The 21,670-nt window shown below is 38.2% G+C and overlaps 2 protein-coding genes and 1 long non-coding RNA gene across 3 annotated transcripts; 2 read left to right on the top strand and 1 right to left on the bottom strand.

Annotated features, from left to right (window-relative positions):
• Positions 1,352-4,325, bottom strand: LOC104758458. Its single transcript, XR_762729.2, has 3 exons — positions 3,964-4,325; positions 3,550-3,650; positions 1,352-1,695 (listed from the first exon to the last, which is right to left on the bottom strand). It is a non-coding gene; the product is annotated as an uncharacterized LOC104758458 (long non-coding RNA).
• Positions 14,258-14,663, top strand: LOC109129970 (defensin-like protein 8). Its single transcript, XM_019239035.1, has 2 exons — positions 14,258-14,327; positions 14,482-14,663. Exons 1-2 carry the CDS (start codon positions 14,258-14,260, stop codon positions 14,661-14,663), a joined length of 252 nt encoding a protein of 83 aa, XP_019094580.1.
• On the top strand, positions 15,803-16,219 carry LOC109129971 (defensin-like protein 8). Its single transcript, XM_019239036.1, has 2 exons — positions 15,803-15,896; positions 16,050-16,219. Exons 1-2 carry the CDS (start codon positions 15,803-15,805, stop codon positions 16,217-16,219), a joined length of 264 nt encoding a protein of 87 aa, XP_019094581.1.

Here is a 21,670-nt window from a genome sequence, read left to right on the forward strand (position 1 = left end):
GTTCATGCATTTTCGTATCACAAACATCATTTCGAATACCCATCATATTAGTACGAACATCATTTCAAATACCATCATATTAGTGAGATTCGTTGGCCTATCTGTAGAAAATGATACATACACTTGAGAAGTTCCGCTTCCTTCTCCCTAATAGAACTCCGATGGATCGTAGAAACTGTATTCATGTCATTCGTCTTCTACTATCATGTTATGCGATATGATACATGCTCTTATTATCTTGCCTATTTTTTCTTTATCCCAAATAAGCGCGGAATTTTTCACGATTGCAAATCGAACTTTCAAGACTCCAAATGCACACTCTACATCTTTTTGGCATGATTCTTGACATTGAGCGAAGAGCTGTGCTTTTTGAACCTGTGGAAGTGTAATTGATTGGATGAAAGTTTCCCATTTTGGATAGATACCGTCAGTGAGGTAGTATGCCATTTTGTATTGTCGTCCATTGACAACATAGATAACTCTCGGAGCTCGACCCTCTAGTATATCATCAAACACTGGTGAGCGTCCAAAACATTGATATCATTTAATGTACCTAGGGGTCCAAAAATGTGTGTCAAATCCATAAATCTTGCAAAGCCACAGCCTCTAGTATGATTGTCGGTTTCGAGATCCACATGAATATTGTCCTTTCCATGCTGTGGGACAATTCTTCCACTCCCAATGCATACAATCTATACTCCCTACTATTTTGGGGAAACCACGTTGTTCTCCAATATTCAGTAATCGTTGGAGGTCTTCCGCTGTAGGCCTTTTGAGGTACTCATCTCCAAAAAGTTTTACAACTCCTACAAAGTTTTCAAGGCATTTGTGCGCAGTGGTTTCAGCGAGTCGTAGATATTCATCCACCGCATATGCCGCACATCCGTATGCCATCAAACGAATAGCTGCCGTACATTTTTGAAGTGCGGAAAGACCGAGCCTTCTAGTAGCATCTCGTCTTTGTCTGAAGTACGAGACTTAATTCTCGATACTATTAACAATACGTAGGAAAAACGGTTTGTTCATTCTGAAGCGACAACGGAACATACCCTAAGTGTAAGTTGGATTCTCACTAAAATAATCATTCCATAACCGAATGCGGCCTCCTTCTCGGTCTATATTAATGTTCACTCTTCTGAATACTGGAGCTGGTGGCTTCCGTATGAGTGCACTGGTACATAATCTCCTCCACTATAATGTCAACTTCTCCTCCACCATTTCATCAACTTCTTGGTCATAACTCCAATTTGACATTTTGTTGACAATTTTGAGATTAATGCTTATAGATTTTGTTGACAATTTTGTTTGCTTTTGTAACAACGATTGTGTGTGTGATTTAAAAACAAAAAAAGATGAATACAATGTGTTCAATATAAAGGGAGAGAAGGGATGAGAATACAAAGGGAGATAAGTGATGAGAACGAGAGGAAATAGTACAATATGTGTTCGATATATTGACCAAGAAAGACATCCTACTACTTGACAATAAAAACAACGCAACATTCACTGGTTACTTTCTTACAAAGGACCTACTACTTGACAATAAAAACAACACCACATTCACAGGTCACTTTATAACAGAAGAACTCTTCATCAGAAGCTACCACTTCACGGGTTACTTTTTCCCTAGTTAACAAGACGGCTTCACCTTCAGTAGACAACAAGACAGCTTCACATGTCTCTTGGACAAACAACCTGAAAGAAAAGAAGAACACAATGTCAGATACTAAAACACAGTTTGCAACAAAACCAGGACCAATAAAGTAAATCTCATGATAAACACAAGAACACAAGAACATGCAACACATATATCAAAGAACAAAACAGAACAAAACATAACCTAAGTGTGTGTCAACATTTGGTCAGTTAGCTTGTCTCCAAGTGCGACTTGAGCTGGTGTAAGGTGAGCCTTGTTAATGAGATGGTCTAGCACTCTCATTCTGTCTTGCCTATCTTTTTAGCCTCTTGTTCCTTATCCTTCATGGCTATAATCCTATCTAGCCTAACTGCAGAACCATCCTTATCATCATTACTCACTGCAGGTTTCTTACCTTTCTTCTTGGAAACTTTAACACTTGGAGACCTCATCTCAGCTCCAACATTCGTTGAGTTGGATGAGTATGCTCCTTCTGCATCAAGCTTACTCCTCTTAGAGCTAGAGTCTTTAGTGTTCCATTTCTGATCATGCTTGAGTTCCCTCCAGCAATGCCCTATAGTAAATGGTTTCTTCATGTCATTCTTGTAAAGCTGATTTGCCACAGTCATCACATCATCCTTCTTGCACTTGCTTGTGTGTAACACCCAACAAACTTGTTCACTTGGTGGTTTATCTTGTTCCACCTAGCCTTACATTGCATAGCCCCTCTAGTATTTGTACTCGATGCTCCTTCACTTGCTTGGAAATAGTCTTCAACCCTCTTCTCATTACTCACTATTGGGTCTTTGCTTGTATTTAACCAAGCACTTATAAGATTTACATCCTCATGGGGACTCCACCTCTTCCTACTACCTCTGCCTCCATCTTCTTCATTCTCATCTACAATAATCTCAATACAGTCTTCAATGACAGATGGGGTGTTAAAGGTAACAGGCTGAGAAGAGAATGGGGAGCTATATTGGATAGGCTGAGAAAGGAATGGGGTGGAACTAGGAACAAGAGGATAGTCATAACTGTTAGAGTCCTGTTGACAATTCAACAGATCCAGAAAAGTAGGTGGAGGAAAACTGTAAGGGCTTCTAGAAAACATTACTAGTGTACTAGTGAAAGGGTTAAGTTCAGGGTTAAGGTAAGGGTTAAGGTCAGGGTTTATATTGAACTAACTGTTTGTTAGACAGAGAAAGATATACTCAATATACACAGAAAAAAGTTTTCACGTTTGTAATGAGTGATTACCAAAGAGATATACACTTTTTAGTATATCTCTAGGAGTAGATAACTCAAACAGTTTGATTTACTTGAAAGATTTGTAGTTTAAAACTTGTACAGATGAAAACATTATTTTAATCTTATCTAGCTTAATCACAAAACAGACATGTGTATATATAACACTATATTTATACTTATGCAGAAAGCATTTCAGCTTTTAGTTGCATTATATCTTATCAGATATGATAAGATATGATGTCTGTGTATCAAAAGTATTTCAAAAAGCATTGCTTAAAGTCAAGACTATTTTCAAATACAATCATAGAGACAAGTTTATTTTTCTTTTTATTAAGAACCAACCCAAACAAATTTTGTCACTTCAGACTACATAGAGATGAAAATACTTTCAAACTATATGAAGTTTTGTTTTTCTAAACTGAACAAGCAAATTTCAACCAAAATGCATACATGAAACTGTTGAAAACCTCAGACTTTACTCAAAACACAACTAGATTATCCTATGGGACAACAAACAAAAAAATGAGAATGTATATGGATTTTAAGCTTCCTCTATAATCTGGACTAACACATGATTCAGCCTAAGGGACAAGTAAAAGGATTACAACTCAAACACAAAGACAAACATAATCAAACAAGAAAAGCTGAAATCTGCAGATGCATACCTTTTGGAATAAGAACCAAAGAAAACTCTGCCCATTCACACCTCTCTTCACCCAAAGGACCTCTCTCTGCAGAATGTACTCTTACACTAGTTGATAAACACCTTTCACAACACAAGATAAAACCAGTCAATACTAAGCATACAAATCGACAGAGAAACCATCAAACAATGCATACAAATTTGATGATTATATTGAAAGCTCAACACACGATTCATCAGTGTACTCCTAAACCCGTAGCTCACAATCTCAAAAGTAAACCCACGGTTAAAGTGAAACCCTACCACAATTCTCTGATTAAGCTGAAATCCTAAAACTCAATACAATCGGATTGTAAACCCTAGGACTCATACCCTACACTAGATACACATTATGGTGAGAAACCCTAGCATTTAAAGGCCTCCAGAAATGCATTACAACGACATGCAGAACATCGAAGATGTGAAGATGAACTTTGCGTGTCCGATTTGCTAGCCGGTGGACCTCACAGTCCCCTTTAAGGCCATTAGAGGAACCATCCGTCATCGTTATTGCAATCGGAAATCGATGGCCATGAGAAGCAAATCGTCAAATTGGTAGGAATATGGATTAGAAACCAATCCACACAAAAATTGGTGTCAAAGACCAAGAACCCTCGTGTTTAAGCCGGAAAAATCAAATGATTCAAGGTGAATCGATTGATTTCTATGAATTTGAGGTTAATCGCATCGCCAATCGCATTTCGTCGAGAGATAAAAAAAAGAGAGACTGTCGCGAAAAGGAAAAAAAGAAAAATGAGAAAAAAAAATTATGTTTTATACTAATACAGGAGCCAACCATATCTTGACATGTATCGTGTCTTATTGATTCCTTCCGCTTGCTCTTTCAGCATCGATTCTCTGATTATTGGGCTTAAATTTGAGTTTTTATATATATTTTTCGGCCATAAAATCTAAAGAAATCCTATTAGCAATTCCTAGTGAAGATAGTCTATAGTGATGAACCCCTATCGAAGAATCCTAATGACCAATGTTTTTAATTCTATTTACTCTCGTTAGTTTCACTACTTCCTTCTATTGTTATCTAATTTCATTAGCTAGTGTGACTAATACTCTAAGTCAAAAAAAAAAAAAAAGATAAGAGTTTTCTATTTTTCTTTTGTAATGGTTTTTGTAAATGTCAGGAAGATCAATTATTAAGAGAGGAAAATATAGAGGGTGAATTACTCAAATGTTACTCATTTTAGGTAATATTACCAGAATCTACAAAAAACTTTTTTTATTACTAGAATGTTTCGGGTATTTTCAAAATACCCAGCGTGCCTTTGTTTTATGTTACCGGAAAAAACGTTATTAAAAAGCGCCATTGCCACGTCAGACGCCATGTCAGAAATCGCTGACGTGTAACCATAACTCAGCCGTAACGCGTTACAGAGTATGTTGTGGCTGAGTTATAGGTATGTTGTGGCTGATTTATCGGAAAAACATTTGAGTAAGAGCGGACGGCTGAATTATGAAAATCTGGCTGAGTTATGCTCATAAGTCAGCCAAGCATTACGGCTGACTTATTAAATCTGGCTGAATTATGCGCATAACTCAGCTGTAGTTACGGCTGAGTTTTCAACCGATGATTGAGTTGTCAAAAATTTGGCTGAGTTATCACAACGACACGGCTGAGTTTTCAAACTTTTGGCTGAGTTATCACTACGACACGGCTGAGTTACCATTTTCCGACTGGCTGAGTTATGAAAAACGGCTGGCTTATGAGATGTTGTTACGGCTGAGTTATTGTAAACAAACAATAACTCAGCCATGATAGGCTGACTTATTGACAACTCAGCCATTTGACGGCTGACTTATTAGCAAAAGATTAATTACTAGAATGTTATTCAGTTACGGCTGACTTATCAAACGATACGGCTGAGTTACATATTTTCAGTTGATGAAGCGGCTGATTTTGGCAGCAATTTTTTTTGCTTTTTAATTACTGTAATGTTTTTCATGTTGTGGCTGAGTTTTAATTAGGCCGAGTTATGGTATTGTTTGATGGCTGACTTGCCACGTCGGACGTAGCATCCATGTCAGCATTCCATGTCATCATCTTTTTTCTCTGGAAATACGAAACGTCGTTCGACTCTTGTTCTTCAACTGGTTAATAAGTGAACTATTTACCTTCTTATTCACCTTGTTCTTCTACTTCTTCTTCACTTTCTTCTTCACCTTGTTCTTCTACTTCGTCTCCACCTTGTTCTTCATTCATGGATTCAGTTCCGGTACTAGTTGTGTCCGGTAATTGGATAAAGACACAGAGATATGTATTTAACTCCGACGATAGAGGGTGTATAGTTGTGCAGATAGAAGGAGGCACAACACACGAGAAGCTTGTTCTTGAAGACTACGGATTGGACTCGTTTAGCCATGAGCTAAAGATGAGCTACATGTTCTCGAACAGGGCAATGAAACATATGGCACATGATACTCCACCAGTTTTTGTCTCCAATGATCGACAGTTGCAATGTTTTTTGGGGCTATGGAAAACCGATCAGCTACGTCTCTGTGTAGAATTTTTGGCAAAAGAGTCTACAAAAACTAGTGGAGCTAGAGGAAGTATGATTCGGTGAAGTAGAGACTCGAAAGCAGAATCTACATACGAAGTGTGCAGTGGGTGATTTGAAGGCACTTGTTTTGATTATGGTAAGATCATTGACAAAGAAAACGAAGAAGAAGAAGAAGAAGCTGTCGAAGTAGCATCTGACGAAGAAGAAGATGATGAATTTTCAACCCGATTTGATGTTTTCGACGACTCCGATGGTGAGTCATCTGATGACAAGAAGTTTTCTATATTGGGCAAGCCTCAAAGTAAAGTGGAAGACCCACCTACTCTGCCTCCTCAGAAGAAAGCTCATAAAGATGATAACTTTGCCGGATCGAAGATGAACCCGGAGGCTATTAGGTTGGAGGTGTCAACGCTAAAAATTGCTGTAGGACAACGATATAATAGCAAAAAGCAGTTCAAGAATCACGTGAAACTTATTTCGGTTAGGGATGAATTTGATTTTAATGTACCAACCTCAAATCCGAGACAAGTGGTTTTTAGGTGTTGGGTTAAAGGATGTCTTTGCAGAGTTTGTGCATCTGTACAAGGGGATGACCCGGATTTTCATGTTCGTGTATACGATTCGGAACACACATGTTCTGTGACGAAACGTTCTACTAGATGCCGCCAATCAACAGCTGATGTATTGGCAGGTCTTTACAGGGACTATCTTGGTGATCTTGGTCCGGATGTTAAACCTAAAAGTGTCGGAGTCATTTTCAATCAGCAATTTAGTCTAAAGGTAATTACTATGTTTCGACTGACTTATTGATAATAATGACTGAGTTATAGTTATGTATAGGCTGAGTTATTTACATTTTACGGCTCATTTATTGATTATTTACGGCTGACTTATTCGAATGTATCCGCTGAGTTATATATATATATTATGGCTGATTTATTAATTTGTTGGTGTCAACAGATGGGTTATTGGAAGGCATATCGAACGCTGCTGAATGCAAGGCAGATCAATCATGGAACTCCTGAGAAAAGTTTTAGCGAAGTGCCTTCTTACATATACAAGTTAAGGAGGGAAGGCATATCGAACATCTTGGTGAAGTTCAAAGGAAAACATTTGTTCCCTCTGGTGAAAAAGGGGCAAAGTGTTTTAGGCTAACTGATTTTAATGAGGCTTTCAATGAGATTGAAGCACGTCATCCCGAACTACATGGATACCTCCAACGAGCTGGTGTCCGAATGTGGGCGCGTGTTCATTTCCCGGGTGAAATGTACAATTTAATGATAACGAATATTGCAGAATCAATGAACAATGCACTGTCAAATGCTAGAAGTCTTCCCATAGTTTGACTTCTAGAATCGATACGGGATATGATGACCAGATGGTTTTCTGAACGGAGAGAGGATGCAAAATCGCAGCTAACAACGCTCACTCGAGGTGTTGAGAAACTGTTACAGGTAAGTTTACATAAGTCAGTCGTCAATGTTGATAACACAGTCATAACAGTTACATAAGTCAGTCGTTATTGTTTATTTATTTCAGCCATTACCATTATAGTTTTCATAACTCAGTCATTGTTGATTCAATAACTCAGCCTTAATTGTTTCCATAACTCAGCCTAAAACGTTTTTTCTTAATAGGACCGTGTCTAAAACGTAATTGTTTTCATAACTCAGCCTAAAACGTTTTTTTCTTAATTGTTTTCATAACTCAGCCTAAAACATTTGTTCCCTCTGGTGAAAAAGGGGCAAAGTGTTTTAGGCTAACTGATTTTAATGAGGCTTTCAATGAGATTGAAGCACGTCATCCCGAACTACATGGATACCTCCAACGAGCTGGTGTCCGAATGTGGGCGCGTGTTCATTTCCCGGGTGAAATGTACAATTTAATGATAACGAATATTGCAGAATCAATGAACAATGCACTGTCAAATGCTAGAAGTCTTCCCATAGTTTGACTTCTAGAATCGATACGGGATATGATGACCAGATGGTTTTCTGAACGGAGAGAGGATGCAAAATCGCAGCTAACAACGCTCACTCGAGGTGTTGAGAAACTGTTACAGGTAAGTTTACATAAGTCAGTCGTCAATGTTGATAACACAGTCATAACAGTTACATAAGTCAGTCGTTATTGTTTATTTATTTCAGCCATTACCATTATAGTTTTCATAACTCAGTCATTGTTGATTCAATAACTCAGCCTTAATTGTTTCCATAACTCAGCCTAAAACGTTTTTTCTTAATAGGACCGTGTCTAAAACGTAATTGTTTTCATAACTCAGCCTAAAACGTTTTTTTCTTAATAGGACCGTGTCACCGCAGCAAGACTTATGGAGATACAAACGATTGATGTTGTACATGTGTAAGTGAAATATGGATCATCTTTCCATGTTGTAAATTTAGAAATAAAAAGTTGCACATGCCGTCGTTTCGACCACGAGAAAATACCATGCATCCATGTAATCGCAGCTGCAGAGCATATGCATGTGTCTCGTATATCCATGTGCGATCCGAAATTTAGGAGTGTCGATTTGGTTAACGGATGGGCTGGTTCAATCATGCCTCCAGGTGAATCATTCCCTGCTCTTGAAGTTGTGGATAATCAGAAGTACTTGCCTCCGATTGTTTTTAACCAGCCAGGAAGGCCAAAGAAGCGTAGGATTAAATCATCTCTGGAAGTTGCCACTGAAAATAAACGCCCTAGGAAGCAACACGCATGTTCGCGATGTAAGCAAGTTGGGCACAATGTGAAAACTTGTGCTCTATAGTTAGAGATTTATTTTATTTTTTGTTATTACTCATCTGTCAAGTTCTATAACTCAACCATCACATGAATGGATAACTAAGCTATAACTCACAATAACTCAGCCATAACATGAATCGACGAGACATTTCGTCCTGTATCACGATAACTCAGCCGTCATAAAATATAACTCAGCTATATAATCAGTCGTATAAATATCAGTTGTTTGTTTTCATATTGTTTCTTTCGATAACTCAGTCATAACTCACTATAACTCAGCCATGACATGAATCAACTATATCTTTCGTTTTCCGGTAAAACTATAACTCAGCCGTTAAGCTATAACTCAGCCATAACATGAATCGACTATATCTTGTTGGACAAACTTCAAACATAAAAATTCACTTCATCCAAACAACAACAAAAATATATATATAATAATAACGCCTAAACGGCAGATCTCTGGTCGAGGAGCCCAATCCAAAAGTTTTGCCACTAACCCTCTAGCGTTCTGGACGGTCCTGCAATCGCAGGATGGGAGCTGGGCCAGATATGTCAGTCTCCAATGGTTCCTCCACTACGAGTTTGTTCACCGCAGTTTGCCAGATCTCTCGTTCCCGTCGTAAGGCCTCTAGCCTTTCGATTGGCAATTCGGAGCCTCTGGACATCATGTCCTCTATAAAGTCACATGGGCCTTCAAGAAGATGGCGCTCGCGGAAGGCTTGACCCGACGACTCCAGGAAATTGACGTATCGGATTAACCTAGTCAAGCAAGCTCGATAGGCCCAGACATCCGTCACGAACAGGAAGGCGGTTTCCCCCAGGGGTTCGCGATCGCCTTCCGGAAGATCGGGTACATCCATCCAATCGACCAGTTCTTTGCACGCCTTGTGCTCATTAAGTAGACGGACCATTCGCCAGTGTGCCAAGAAGTAACCTTCGATGATAAGGTCTTCCAGGACTTGAATGGTTCCCTCTAAATGGTAAAACGATGGAGCTGGTCAAGTTTCAGCCGAAGCGTCCGAATATACGCGCCCATCCTTTTTCGCCGAGCTTGGTACTCTCGGAGTTCTAGCTGAAGGGGAGACACCCCGGGGTCGACAGTATTTGAGTTTGGAGCGACCTCACGAGATCGGGACGTCTCTCCTACCTCCTGTGGGATGGGATTTTCTGGCTCCCGATTGTCGGATGCGGCGGCTATCCTTTCTCGGGCCTGTCTCAGCCATGCAGATCGAGTAGTTCCTGGCATCCTTCTATTTCTTAAATTTGTGGAAGTTAGAATGTTTTATTCCCCCAACCTTCAACCCTATTTATATAGAGTCATGGGAGGTAACCGCTGCTGAGTCCACCAATCATACTGCAGTGAAATTTTCGCTGTGTCCCGAGAATAACTATAAAAGACCGTGCAACACATTTAATGAAACGCCATATCATGATAACTCAGCCAGATAATCAGTCGTATAAATCAGTCGTTTGTTTTCAATTTGTTTTTTTTGATAACTCAGTCATACCTCACTATAACTCAGCCATGACATGAGTCGACTATATTTTTTGTTTTCCCGTAAAGCTATAACTCAGCCTAATAATAGACGCGACCTTTCTTTTGATAACTCAGCCATATAGATTGTTCATTTTGATAACTCATCCGTTATTCACTATAACTCAGCCGTCACATGAATCGACGTGACCTTTCGTGTTCCCGTAAAATATAACTCATCCTCAAAGTGAGAGTAGATACTAAAATGTGGAAGCATGAAAGGTGGATACATAGAATTTTCACATTGTTTGTTTTCATATCGTATAAATCAGTCGTTTGTTTTTATATTGTTTCTTTTGATAACTCAGTCATAACTCACTATAACTCAGCCATGACATGAATCGACTATATCTTTTGTTTTCCCGTAAAGCAATATTTTGGCAAGTTAACTTAATAATAGACGCGACCTTTCTTTTGATAACTCAGCCATATAGATTGTTCATTTTGATAACTCATCTGGTATTCACTATAACTCAACCGTCATATGAATCGACGTGACCTTTCGTGTTCCCATAAAACTATAACTCAGCCTCAAAGTGAGAGTAGATACTAAAATGTGGAAGCATGAAAGGTGGATACATAGAATTAGCCGAAGAAAAAAGGGACGTTTAATACATGAAAAAAGATGGGAAACTAGACGAAGAAATGGAAAATAATTATTTTAAAATAAACAGAAATTAGAGTCACGAATTGATAAGGTAAAACTGGAAATCACTGCTGGAAACCCTAAAGGATCTCAGAGACTTTGAGGGACAACCACAGAAGGTAACATTTTTTGCACCTGATTTCATAGTCTCCATAGCGGAGAGAATGGAAACCATAATCCAAACAACACATCACAGCACAAGTGGGTGAAGGGACTGGCGGGCTGTCAGCAGGATAGCGATGGGAGGCTGAGTATGAGTTTTTCCGGGCCATATCGAAACAAGATAAATCATCCAGAAAATAATTACCGGTTACAATGGCATCCGAAGACATCAGAGGATAATGATTTGCATCAAACAGCTGGAGGTAATGGACGGCCATAACCTCATTCCCTTGACAAATACTTAGTACCCCACAGGCTAAGGTGGTATAAGCATCGGCCGGTGCAATACGACTGAGAATATCAATCCCACGCTGGATATCTCTATCCTCAGCCACAACCCTTAGCCCTTCAAAGTAAATGGTAATGGGGTTGTCGGCGTCAAAGCATTTGACGAAGAAAGGCATGTGCCACCCTTCAATTTGGAGGCCACCATCAGGGGCATTGGATGTGTTGATTTCTGATGAGGGATCAGTACAAAGGCAATAGATAGCAGTTGTCTTTAGAACTTCTTTACTGTACACTGCATTTTTCTCCCTACGACCAGCCCTTTAAATAGAACCAAGTGCGGTCCATCCACCATATTCTGCAACAAGGGAAACGATTTTTATGAAAACGTCGTCGGAGAGATCCGGCATCTTGGGTGCTAGAGCGGACATAGTGTTGTAAAAAATAATTTTATTCTAGTTCGTAGTTGAGAGGTAATAAACTAAAGTAACGAGAATACTTGTATATATACAGAGATGGAATAATAGTATATTATTTGGTTGGACCAGAGTATAAGAAAGTTATTTGGAAGATGAATTTCGTTTTCCCGTAAATAAATAGACTAATAATTTTATTGTTAAGCAATATTTTGGCGGGAAACCATATTGTAATAGACGCATCGACGAGACCTTTACGGATTTCTAAATACTATAACTCAGCCGTCACATGAATAAACGAGACCTTTCGTTTTCCTATAAATACTATAACTCAGCCGTCAAGTCATATATATATTTCAGCTACCTACTTTCAGATTATTCCTAGTGATAACTCAGCTATCCCTTACTATAACTCAACCATCACATGAATATACGAGATCTTTCATTTTTCCGTAAAACAATAACTCAGCCATTAAGCAATATTTTGGCGGGAAACCGTAAGTTAACCTAATAATAGACGCGACCTTTCTTTTGATAACTATAACTCAGCCATCACATGAATCCGTAAAACTATAACTCAGCCGTAAATCAATATTTTGGCGGGAAACCATAAGTTAACCTAATAATCGACATGACCTTTCGTTTTCCTATTGTTTTTCCTTTATATTCTCTTAATTCATTATATCGTTTCGGTTTCTTACTCATTGTATCGTTTCCTTTATATTCTCTTAATATATTGCACCTACAAATCTCCTCTACAACCAATATCAATATATCCTTCGATCATTGCATATGTAAGTCTCCTCTCCATCCCCTCTCAATCTATTGCATATTTTCCGATCATTGCACCTATCAGTTGGTGACGGTTGTTTTTATTTTGATAGCCAAGCTATGGACAGAGAGGGTTCCAGTAGACCTTAAAAACGCAAGGCAGACGAAGTAATATCGCCAGCAAGAGTCCCAGATTACGAGTGGGAAGAGGAATCACTATTGGCCGTGTCCGAAGCCTTTTCTCAGACAAGAGCCGCGGCCGAGGCGGGGTCAAAGCATCGCTACACAGAAATTCTGCGTATGATGGATGAGCATATGAAGAAGAAGGAAGAGAAGACCGTCCTCGTGCATCAAATGGAACTAATCGACGCTCAACTATCCCTACTGAATCAAATCTTGGGTGGAGAACTTGTCGACTTAGCGACAGAGCACAAGAGGTTAGAGGAGATGAGAGAGATTGTGGAGGCCGATGCTGACCAGTGTGTGGTTCTTCCTCCTCTTGATTGGGATTAACTAAAAGCTCATGGTTTCTCCTCCTCTTAATCGGTTTTTAGAAGTGAATTCCATTGTAATGTCATATCTTCTTCTTTATGAACTCTGAACTTGTTTTTTTTTTTTTTTTTTGTAATGTTTCATATTAATCAGCCGGTATTACGATAAATCAGCCACTAAAGATTTATAAATCACTATAACTCAGCCGTCACATGAATCGTTGAGACTTTTCATTTTCCCGTAAATATTATAACTCAGCCATAAAGTCATATATATCAGCCATTTACTTTCATATTGTTTCTTGTGATAACTCAGCCATACTCACTATAACTCAGCTGTAACATGAATCGATGAGACATTTCGATTTCCCATAAATATGATAACTCAGCCGTCAAATCATATATATTATTCATTTACTTTCAAATTGTTTCTTGTGATAACTCAGCCATAAGTCACTATAACTCAGCTGTTACATGACCTTTCGTTTTCCAGTAATGGTTATAACTCAGCTGTAAAGCAATATTTTGGCGGGAAACCATAAGTTAACCTAATAATTTTAATATTCAATTGTTGGCGGGAAACCATAAGTTGACCTAATAATATTAATATTCAATTGTTGACCTGAGTGATGTTCTTCTTCTTAAAAACAAAAATCCCCAAATGTCGAATGCTTAAACCCTAAAAAATCAAATTCTCGTAAATCATGAGCAATGTATCTGGAGATTCGAGTTGTGCATCAAATGTCCGAGAGAGAGGACGAGGTACATTTGTTGGCGTACCTAAGAGATGTTGGTGTGGAGAAGCAATCGTGGCCAAAAATTCGAAATCGGAGTCAAATCGGCTCCATTGAATATTGGAATGCTTTCTATCTTACATGTATTATTAGCTTAAGATTATTTGCTTTTAAAAAAAAATGTTTCCTAGATATAATAACATACTTCAGTCAAATGAAATAGATAATGATGTATTAAAAGTTCGTTTTAGAAAACACATGTCAAAAAGAGGTATGTATATCATAAGTATATTTTTAAGAGTTGGTTATCAAAAAATTTAAAATATTATGGAAGATAATGAGTCTTTGTTGCCTCTATATGTATATAATGCCACCAACAACACTTATTATTCCTACACAACAATTAATTATTTCCAACGATCTCTCTATTCATACTCTCTCTATCCAAAAAATGAAGCTCTCTAACCGTGTTCTTTCAGCCCTTCTCTTGATCTCTTCTATCCTACTTGCTGCCACTACAGGTTCAATACTCATGTCATGTTATAGTATCTAAATTTTCATACATACAAATATTTGAATTTAGTTGTTAAATCATAATGAGTATACATTTTTATTATAGACATTAATTACTAATTACTAACACACATATCCTGAAATGTGTTTATATGTATATAGAGATGGGTTTTGCGGATAAAATATGCAAGCCACAGAGCCAACATTTTACAGGTGTGTGCTTGAGCAATTTCAGTTGTGCCATCAACTGCCAACTATTTGAGGAATTTGAAAATGGTCAATGTGAATTCGACGGAGTCTTCCGTCGTTGTTTATGCTCCAAACCCTGTTCAATACCATCATAATATTATCAAAAACCCAGTTGTATTTTGGACTTCTCTCTTTAATAATTGCTATGTGGTTGTTGAAGAATATACATATATATCTTGGATTAAAAACACTCTTTGTTAAATTTGAGTTCTTTATCTTCTATTTTCAGATTTCGTTGTTCATGAAAATAACTTAAAATAATATAAATTTACTATAAATTAATTAATATAGTCATTTAAATATTAAAATAAACTTTTCCTTTAATTTTAATCAATGTTATATCAAAAAAAAAAGCTTATATAGATGTTCTCTTGGACTAACTCGTTGTGTTTAAATTATTACAAAGTAAAAACTGAGGATCGATCTACCTTCCATGATAAACATATAGAAAATTTGGTGATACCACATTTTACAACATCTTTTGACATTCGTCAAAAATCTAATTCAATGACACATCATATTCTAATAATCATATACTGATCCCACATAATATATATTTCATTTTATGGTTATAAACATATTACAGAAAAAAGCATATATAAGTGTAACTCATCTACATTAATCAAAATTAGGAACATAATTAGGCTAACCACTTTCGTGTCAAGTGAATTGGCTCAGACTTCACCAACCTGACGTAAATTTGTGCCTCAAAAGAGATTCCAACCCGAGAAATCAAGCAAAAACATTTCTATGTCCACTATATCCCGAGTCTCTTAGAACAATACTCTGAACAGAAGTTGGATGTCTCTCTTAAATACTGAGCTCCATATTGGTCGAAAAATTTTGCCGGACTAGTTGTTTGCAAAAAGACAAATAAGTAAATGAGGACCATAATGGAGATCGAAATAAGAGTGTCAATATATATATTATGGAAGATTTGTACCATTACATGGTGTGACACCCCGATTTCAGGGACATGCGGAGATGTTTAAAAGAATTGGTTTGGCCACCTATATCACCAAAGTGCACTTATCTTTTTGGTCAAGGATCCTAAGAGAACTCTAGAGTTAAAGCGTGTTTGAGCTGGAGTAGTTTCAAGATGGTGACCTTCCAAGAAGTGATTGTCGGAACTGTGCGAGTGAGGACAAAACACAGAGAAAGATCATGTGATGATTTGTAGGGACGGCAAACAAGTCTTTAAAGCCTCCCAGACGTAGCAAATCAACCGTCGGATATGGGTAGGCCCGCAGGCCTAGTGAGAGAATGTGAGACCCATTTAAGAAAGTTTGGCCCATGGGCCGGAAGTGGACATGGGTCCACTAAGCAAGGTGACGGTCGGAGTGTTACACATTGCCTCCAATGAGGGGCTGCAAGCAAGGATGAAAGAACCAGTTGTTATATCACAATTAGTATACATTTTTATTATAGACATTAATTTCTAAGTAACACACATATGCTCAAATGTGTTTTTAAATATATAGAGATGGGTTTGGCGGAGAAAATATGCAAGACACAGAGCGACCGTTTCTCAGGTGTGTGCTTGAGCGATAACAATTGTGCCATCATCTGCAGACAATTTGAGAAATTTGAAAGCGGTCACTGCGAATTCGAAGGAGTCTTCCGTCGTTGTTTATGCACCAAAGCCTGTTAAAGACTATCATAATATTATCAAGAACCAGTTGTATTTTTGATTTCTATTATTAATATTTTTTGTGTGGTTGTTGCAGAATATATCTATATATATATATATATATAATTATAGACACCCTTTGTTAAATTTATGTTTTTATCTTCTATTTTTGGATTTATTTGTTCTTGAAGATAAATAAAAAATAATATTAATTTACTATAAATTAATTAATATAGTCAGTTAAACGTAAAAAAAAACTTTTTATTTAATTTTAATCAATGTAATATTCAAAAAAAATCTTATATAGATGCTTCCTTATACTAACTCGTTGTGTTTAAATTATTACAAAGTAAAAACTGAGGATCGATCTACCTTCCATGATAAACATATAGAAAATTTGGTGATACCACATTTTACAACATCTTTTGACATTTGTCAAAATCTAATTCAATGACACATCATATTCTAATAATCATATACTGATTCAACATAATATATATTTCATTTTATGGTTATAAACATATTACATAGCCAAAAACATATATAAATGTAACACATCTCCATTAATCAAAATTAGGAACATAATTAGGCTAAACACTTTCGTGTCAAGTGAACTGGCTCAGACTTCACCAACCTGACGTAAATTTGTGCCTCAAAAGAGATTCCAACCCGAGAAATCAAGCAAAAACATTTCTATGTCCACTATATCCCGAGTCTCTTAGAACAATACTCTGAACAGAAGTTGGATGTCTCTCTTAAATACTGAGCTCCATATTGGTCGAAAATTTTTGCTGGACTAGTTGTCTGCAAAAAGACAAATAAGTAAATGAGGACCATAATGGAGATCGAAATGAGAGTGTGAATATATATATTATGGAAGATTTGTACCATTACATGGTGTGACACCCCGATTTCAGGGACATGCGGAGAGGTTTAAAAGAATTGGTTTGGCCACCTATATCACCAAAGTGCACTTATCTTTTTGGTCAAGGATCTTAAGAGAACTCTAGAGTTAAAGCATGCTTGAGCTGGAGTAGTTTCAGGATGGTGACCTTCCAAGAAGTGATTGTCGGAACTGTGCGAGTGAGGACAAAACACAGAGAAAGATCATGTGATGATTGATTTGTAGGGACGACAAACAAGTCTTTAAAGCCTCCCAGACGTAGCAAACCAACCGTCGGATATGGGTGGGCCCGCAAGCCTAGTGAGAGAATGTGAGACCCATTTAAGAAAGGTTGGCCCATGGGCCGGAAGTGGACATTGGCCCACTAAGCAAGGTGACGGTCGGAGCGTTACACATGGCCTCCAATGAGGGGCTGCAAGCAATCCCTAGCTCAAATTTTATAATCTAAACTTTTATGTGTACATCGTATTTGATGTTCATGTTGTATTTAAATAATAATAAAATAAGAGAAATAAATAAGGTTAAATAAATATGTAAAGGAAACACATATCTAATAGAAGAATCTGCTTTGATTAGAGTAATGTCATAAGATAATATCTAATAATAATTTAATATGAATTATGTTTATTAAAATACAAAAATACATTTTAGGAATATATGGCATATGTGATAAAAACACAAAATAAATATTGGAATGCTTTCTATCTTACAACTATTTTTGATAACTCAGTCATAATAGTTACTTAAGTCAGTCGTTATTGTTTACTTATATCAGCCATTACCATTATAGTTTTCATAACTCAGTCATTGTTGTTTCAATAACTCAGCTGTAATTGTTTCCATAACTCAGCCTAAAACGTTTTTTCTTTATAGGACCGTGTCTAAAACGTAATTGTTTTCATAACTCAGCCTAAAATGTTTTTTCTTAATAGGACCGTGTCACCGCAGCAAGACTTATGGAGATACAAACGATTGATGTTGTACATGTGCAAGTGAAATATGGATCATCTTTGCATGTTGTAAATTTAGAAATAAAAAGTTGCACATGCCTTCGTTTCGACCATGAGAAAATACCATGCATCCATGAAATCGCAGCTGCAGAGCATATGCATGTGTCTCGTATATCCATGTGCGATCCGAAATTTAGGAGTATCGATTTGGTTAACGTATGGGCTGGTTCAATCATGCCTCCAAGTGAATCATTCCCTGCTCCTGAAGTTGTGGATAATCAGAAGTGCTTGCCTCCGATTGTTGTGAACAAGCCAGGAAGGCCAAAGAAGCATAGGATTAAATCATCTTTGGAAGTTGCCACTGAAAATAAACGCCCTAGGAAGCAACACGCATGTTTGCGATGTAAGCAAGTTGGACACAATGCGAAAACTTGTGCTCTATAGTTAGAGATTTATTTTATTACTCATCTGTCAAGTTCTATAACTCAACCATCACATGAATTGATACCTCAGCTATAACTCACTATAACTCAGCCATCACATGAATCGACGAGACATTTCGTCCCGTATCACGATAACTCAGCCGTCATTAAATATAACTCAGCTATATAATCATTCGTATAAATATCAAACATTTGTTTTCATATTGTTTCTTTCGATAACTCAGTCATAACTCACTATAACTCAGCCATGACATGAATCGACTATATCTTTCTTTTTCCCGTAAAACTATAACTCAGCCGTTAAGCTATAACTCAGCCATGACATGAATCGACTATATCTTGTTGGACAAACTTCAAACATAAAAATTCGCTAAAATCGTTTTGATTAGTTTCCATTACACTTCATCCAAACAACAACAAAAATTTATATATAATAATAACGCCTAAACGGCAGATCTCTGGTCAAGGAGCCCGATCCAAAAGTTTCGCCACTAACCCTCTAGCGTTCTGGACGGTTCTGCAATCGTAGGACGGGAGCTGGGCCAGATATGTCAGTCTCCAATGGTTCCTCCACTGCAAGTTCATTCGCCGCAGTTCGCTAGATCTCTCGTTCCCGTTATAAGGCCTCTAGCCTTTCGATTGGCAATCTGGAGCCTCTGGACATCATGTCCTCTATAAAGGCACATGGGCCTTCAAGATGATGGCACTCGCGGAAGGCTTGACCCGACGACTCCAGGAAATTGACGTATCGGATTAACCTAGTCAAGCAAGCTCCATAGGCCCAGACATCTGTCACGAACGAGAAGGCGGTTTCCCCCAGGGGTTTGCAATCGCCTTCCGGAAGATCGGGTACATCCATCCGATCGACCAGTTCTTTGCACGCCTTGTGCTCATCAAGTAGACAGACCATTCGCCAGTGTGCCAAGAAGTAACCTTTGATGATAAGGTCTTCCAGGACTTGAATGGTTCCCTCTAAACGGTAAAAACGATGGAACTGGTCAAGTTTCAGCCGAAGCGCCCGAATATACGCGCCCATCCTTTTTCGCCGAGTTTGGTACTCTCAGAGTTCTAGCTGAAGGGGAGACACCCCGGGGTCGACATATATATCACTCATTTACTTTCAAATTGTTACTTGTGATAACTCAGCCATAAATCAATACAAATCAGCCGTCACATGACCTTTCATTTTCCCGTAAATATTATAACTCAGCCGTCAAGTCTCACATACACAGAGCCATAACTCACTATAACTCAGCTTTCGTTTTCCAATAAATTCGAATTGATTACATTCAGTTCTGCAATTCACCAAAATAAAATAAAAAATAAAATAAAAAAGCGACAAGCATCATATTAGCAAACTAGTTCCCATGGGAAGGATAATTTCTCTAGCATTCTGGACGGTCCTGAAGTCTCCGAATGAGAGCGGACCGGATAGATCGGACTCCAACGGTTCTTCCACCACCAGCTTGCTCAGTTCAGATCGCCAGATCTGACAATCCCACCTTAAGGATTCAAGCCTTTCCATTGGGACTTCGGAGCCCTTGGACACCATCTCCTCCAAGAAGGCACATGGACCTTCTACGTCATGGCTCTCGCAGAAGAAATGGTTCGTTGACTCCAAGTGGTTGATGTACCGCCTCAGCCTCTCCAGGCAAGCTCGGTAGGCCTAGACTTCCGTGTTGTGCGGGAAGTCAGAATCTCCCAAAGGTTCGTAATCACCTTCGCGTAAGTTGGGCACCACGATATGGGAGACCTGTTCTGCGCAAGAGGCATGCTCAGCAAGTAGACGAGTCATGCGCCACTTTGCCAGAAAAAAAACCTTCGGCGATGAGCTCATCGAGGACTCGGATAGTCCCTTCCAATCGGCAGAGCCGAAAGACTTGCTTGAATTTAAGACAAAATGCTTTAATATACGCGCCAAGTCTCTTGCAGCGAGTTCGGTACATCCGAAGTTCCTTTTGCAAAGGATCCCCTTCACGGGATCGAGACGGGCTCTCTTGAGGGGGGGCATTATCCGACGCATTCGGATCAAAACCGCTAGTTCCAGCGGCTGTCAGTTCTCGGGCCCATTTTAACCATGCAGATCGGGTAGTCACTGGCATCTTTGCTAGTTTCGTTCTAGTTTGGAATGCTCTGAACATTTCCAACCCTTTCCCTATTTATACTAAAACTTAGAACGCAACCCCCATTGATTCCACTAGCGGGAAACCATAAGTTAACCTAATAATAGAACGTGTAAAAATCACTATAAGTCTATAAAAATCCTACATTACGGATTTATAATTACGAATTCAAAATTTAGCCGGTATTACAATATCTCAGCCATTACGGATTTATAAATCACTATAACTCAGCTGTCACATGAATCGACGAGACCTTTCGTTTTCTCGTAAATATTATAACTCATCCGTAAAGTCATATATATCAGATTGTTTCTTTCAGATTGTTTCTTGTGATAACTCAGGAAAAACTCAATATAACTCAGGCATCACATGACCTTTCGTTATACCGTTAATATTATAACTCAGACATTACGGATTTATAAATCACTATAACTCAGCCGTGTTATGAATCGACATAACTCAGCCGTAAATTCGTATAAATCAGTCGTTTGCTTTCAGATTGTTTGTTATGATAACTCAGCCATACATTTAATATAACTCAGCCATAAATTTACTATAACTCAGCCGATAAATGAGAGGAGATACTAAAATGTGGAAAATAGGGACCTTTAATACATGGAAAAAGATACTAGCCTAAGAAATGGAAAATAATTATTTTAAAATAAACAGACTTTAGAGTCACGAGTTGATAAGGTAAAATTGGAATTCACTGCTGGAAACCCAAAAGGATCTCAGAGACTTTGAGGGACGACCACCAAAGGTAACAGTTTTTGCACATAAGAGGATTATCACCGTTGAGAAGATGGAGACCGTTATCTAAATAACACATCACAGCACAAGCGGGTGAAGGGAGTGGCGGGCTGTCAGGATAGCGAAGGGAGGCTGTGTATGAGTTTTTGTGGGCCGTCTTATAACGAGATAACTCAAACAGAAAATTATTACCGGTTACCATGGCACCTGAAGACATCAGAGGATAATGATTTGCATCATACAGCTGGAGGTAATGGACGGCCATAACCTCATTCCCTTGACAAATACTTAGTACCCCACAT

Source organism: Camelina sativa, chromosome 17 (assembly GCF_000633955.1).
Source record: "Camelina sativa cultivar DH55 chromosome 17, Cs, whole genome shotgun sequence".
Classification (NCBI taxonomy): Eukaryota; Viridiplantae; Streptophyta; class Magnoliopsida; order Brassicales; family Brassicaceae; genus Camelina; species Camelina sativa.

What these genes read in the sequence shown, in the direction of transcription:
- LOC109129970 (XM_019239035.1), top strand. Translation starts at nt 14,258, where the DNA reads ATGAAGCTCTCTAACCGTGTTCTTTCAGCCCTTCTCTTGATCTCTTCT. An exon ending in CCTACTTGCTGCCACTACAG is followed by an intron (nt 14,328 to 14,481) that starts GTTCAATACTCA and finishes ATATGTATATAG; the next exon opens with AGATGGGTTTTGCGGATAAA.
- LOC109129971 (XM_019239036.1), top strand. Translation starts at nt 15,803, where the DNA reads ATGGGTAGGCCCGCAGGCCTAGTGAGAGAATGTGAGACCCATTTAAGA. An exon ending in ACATGGGTCCACTAAGCAAG is followed by an intron (nt 15,897 to 16,049) that starts GTGACGGTCGGA and finishes TTAAATATATAG; the next exon opens with AGATGGGTTTGGCGGAGAAA.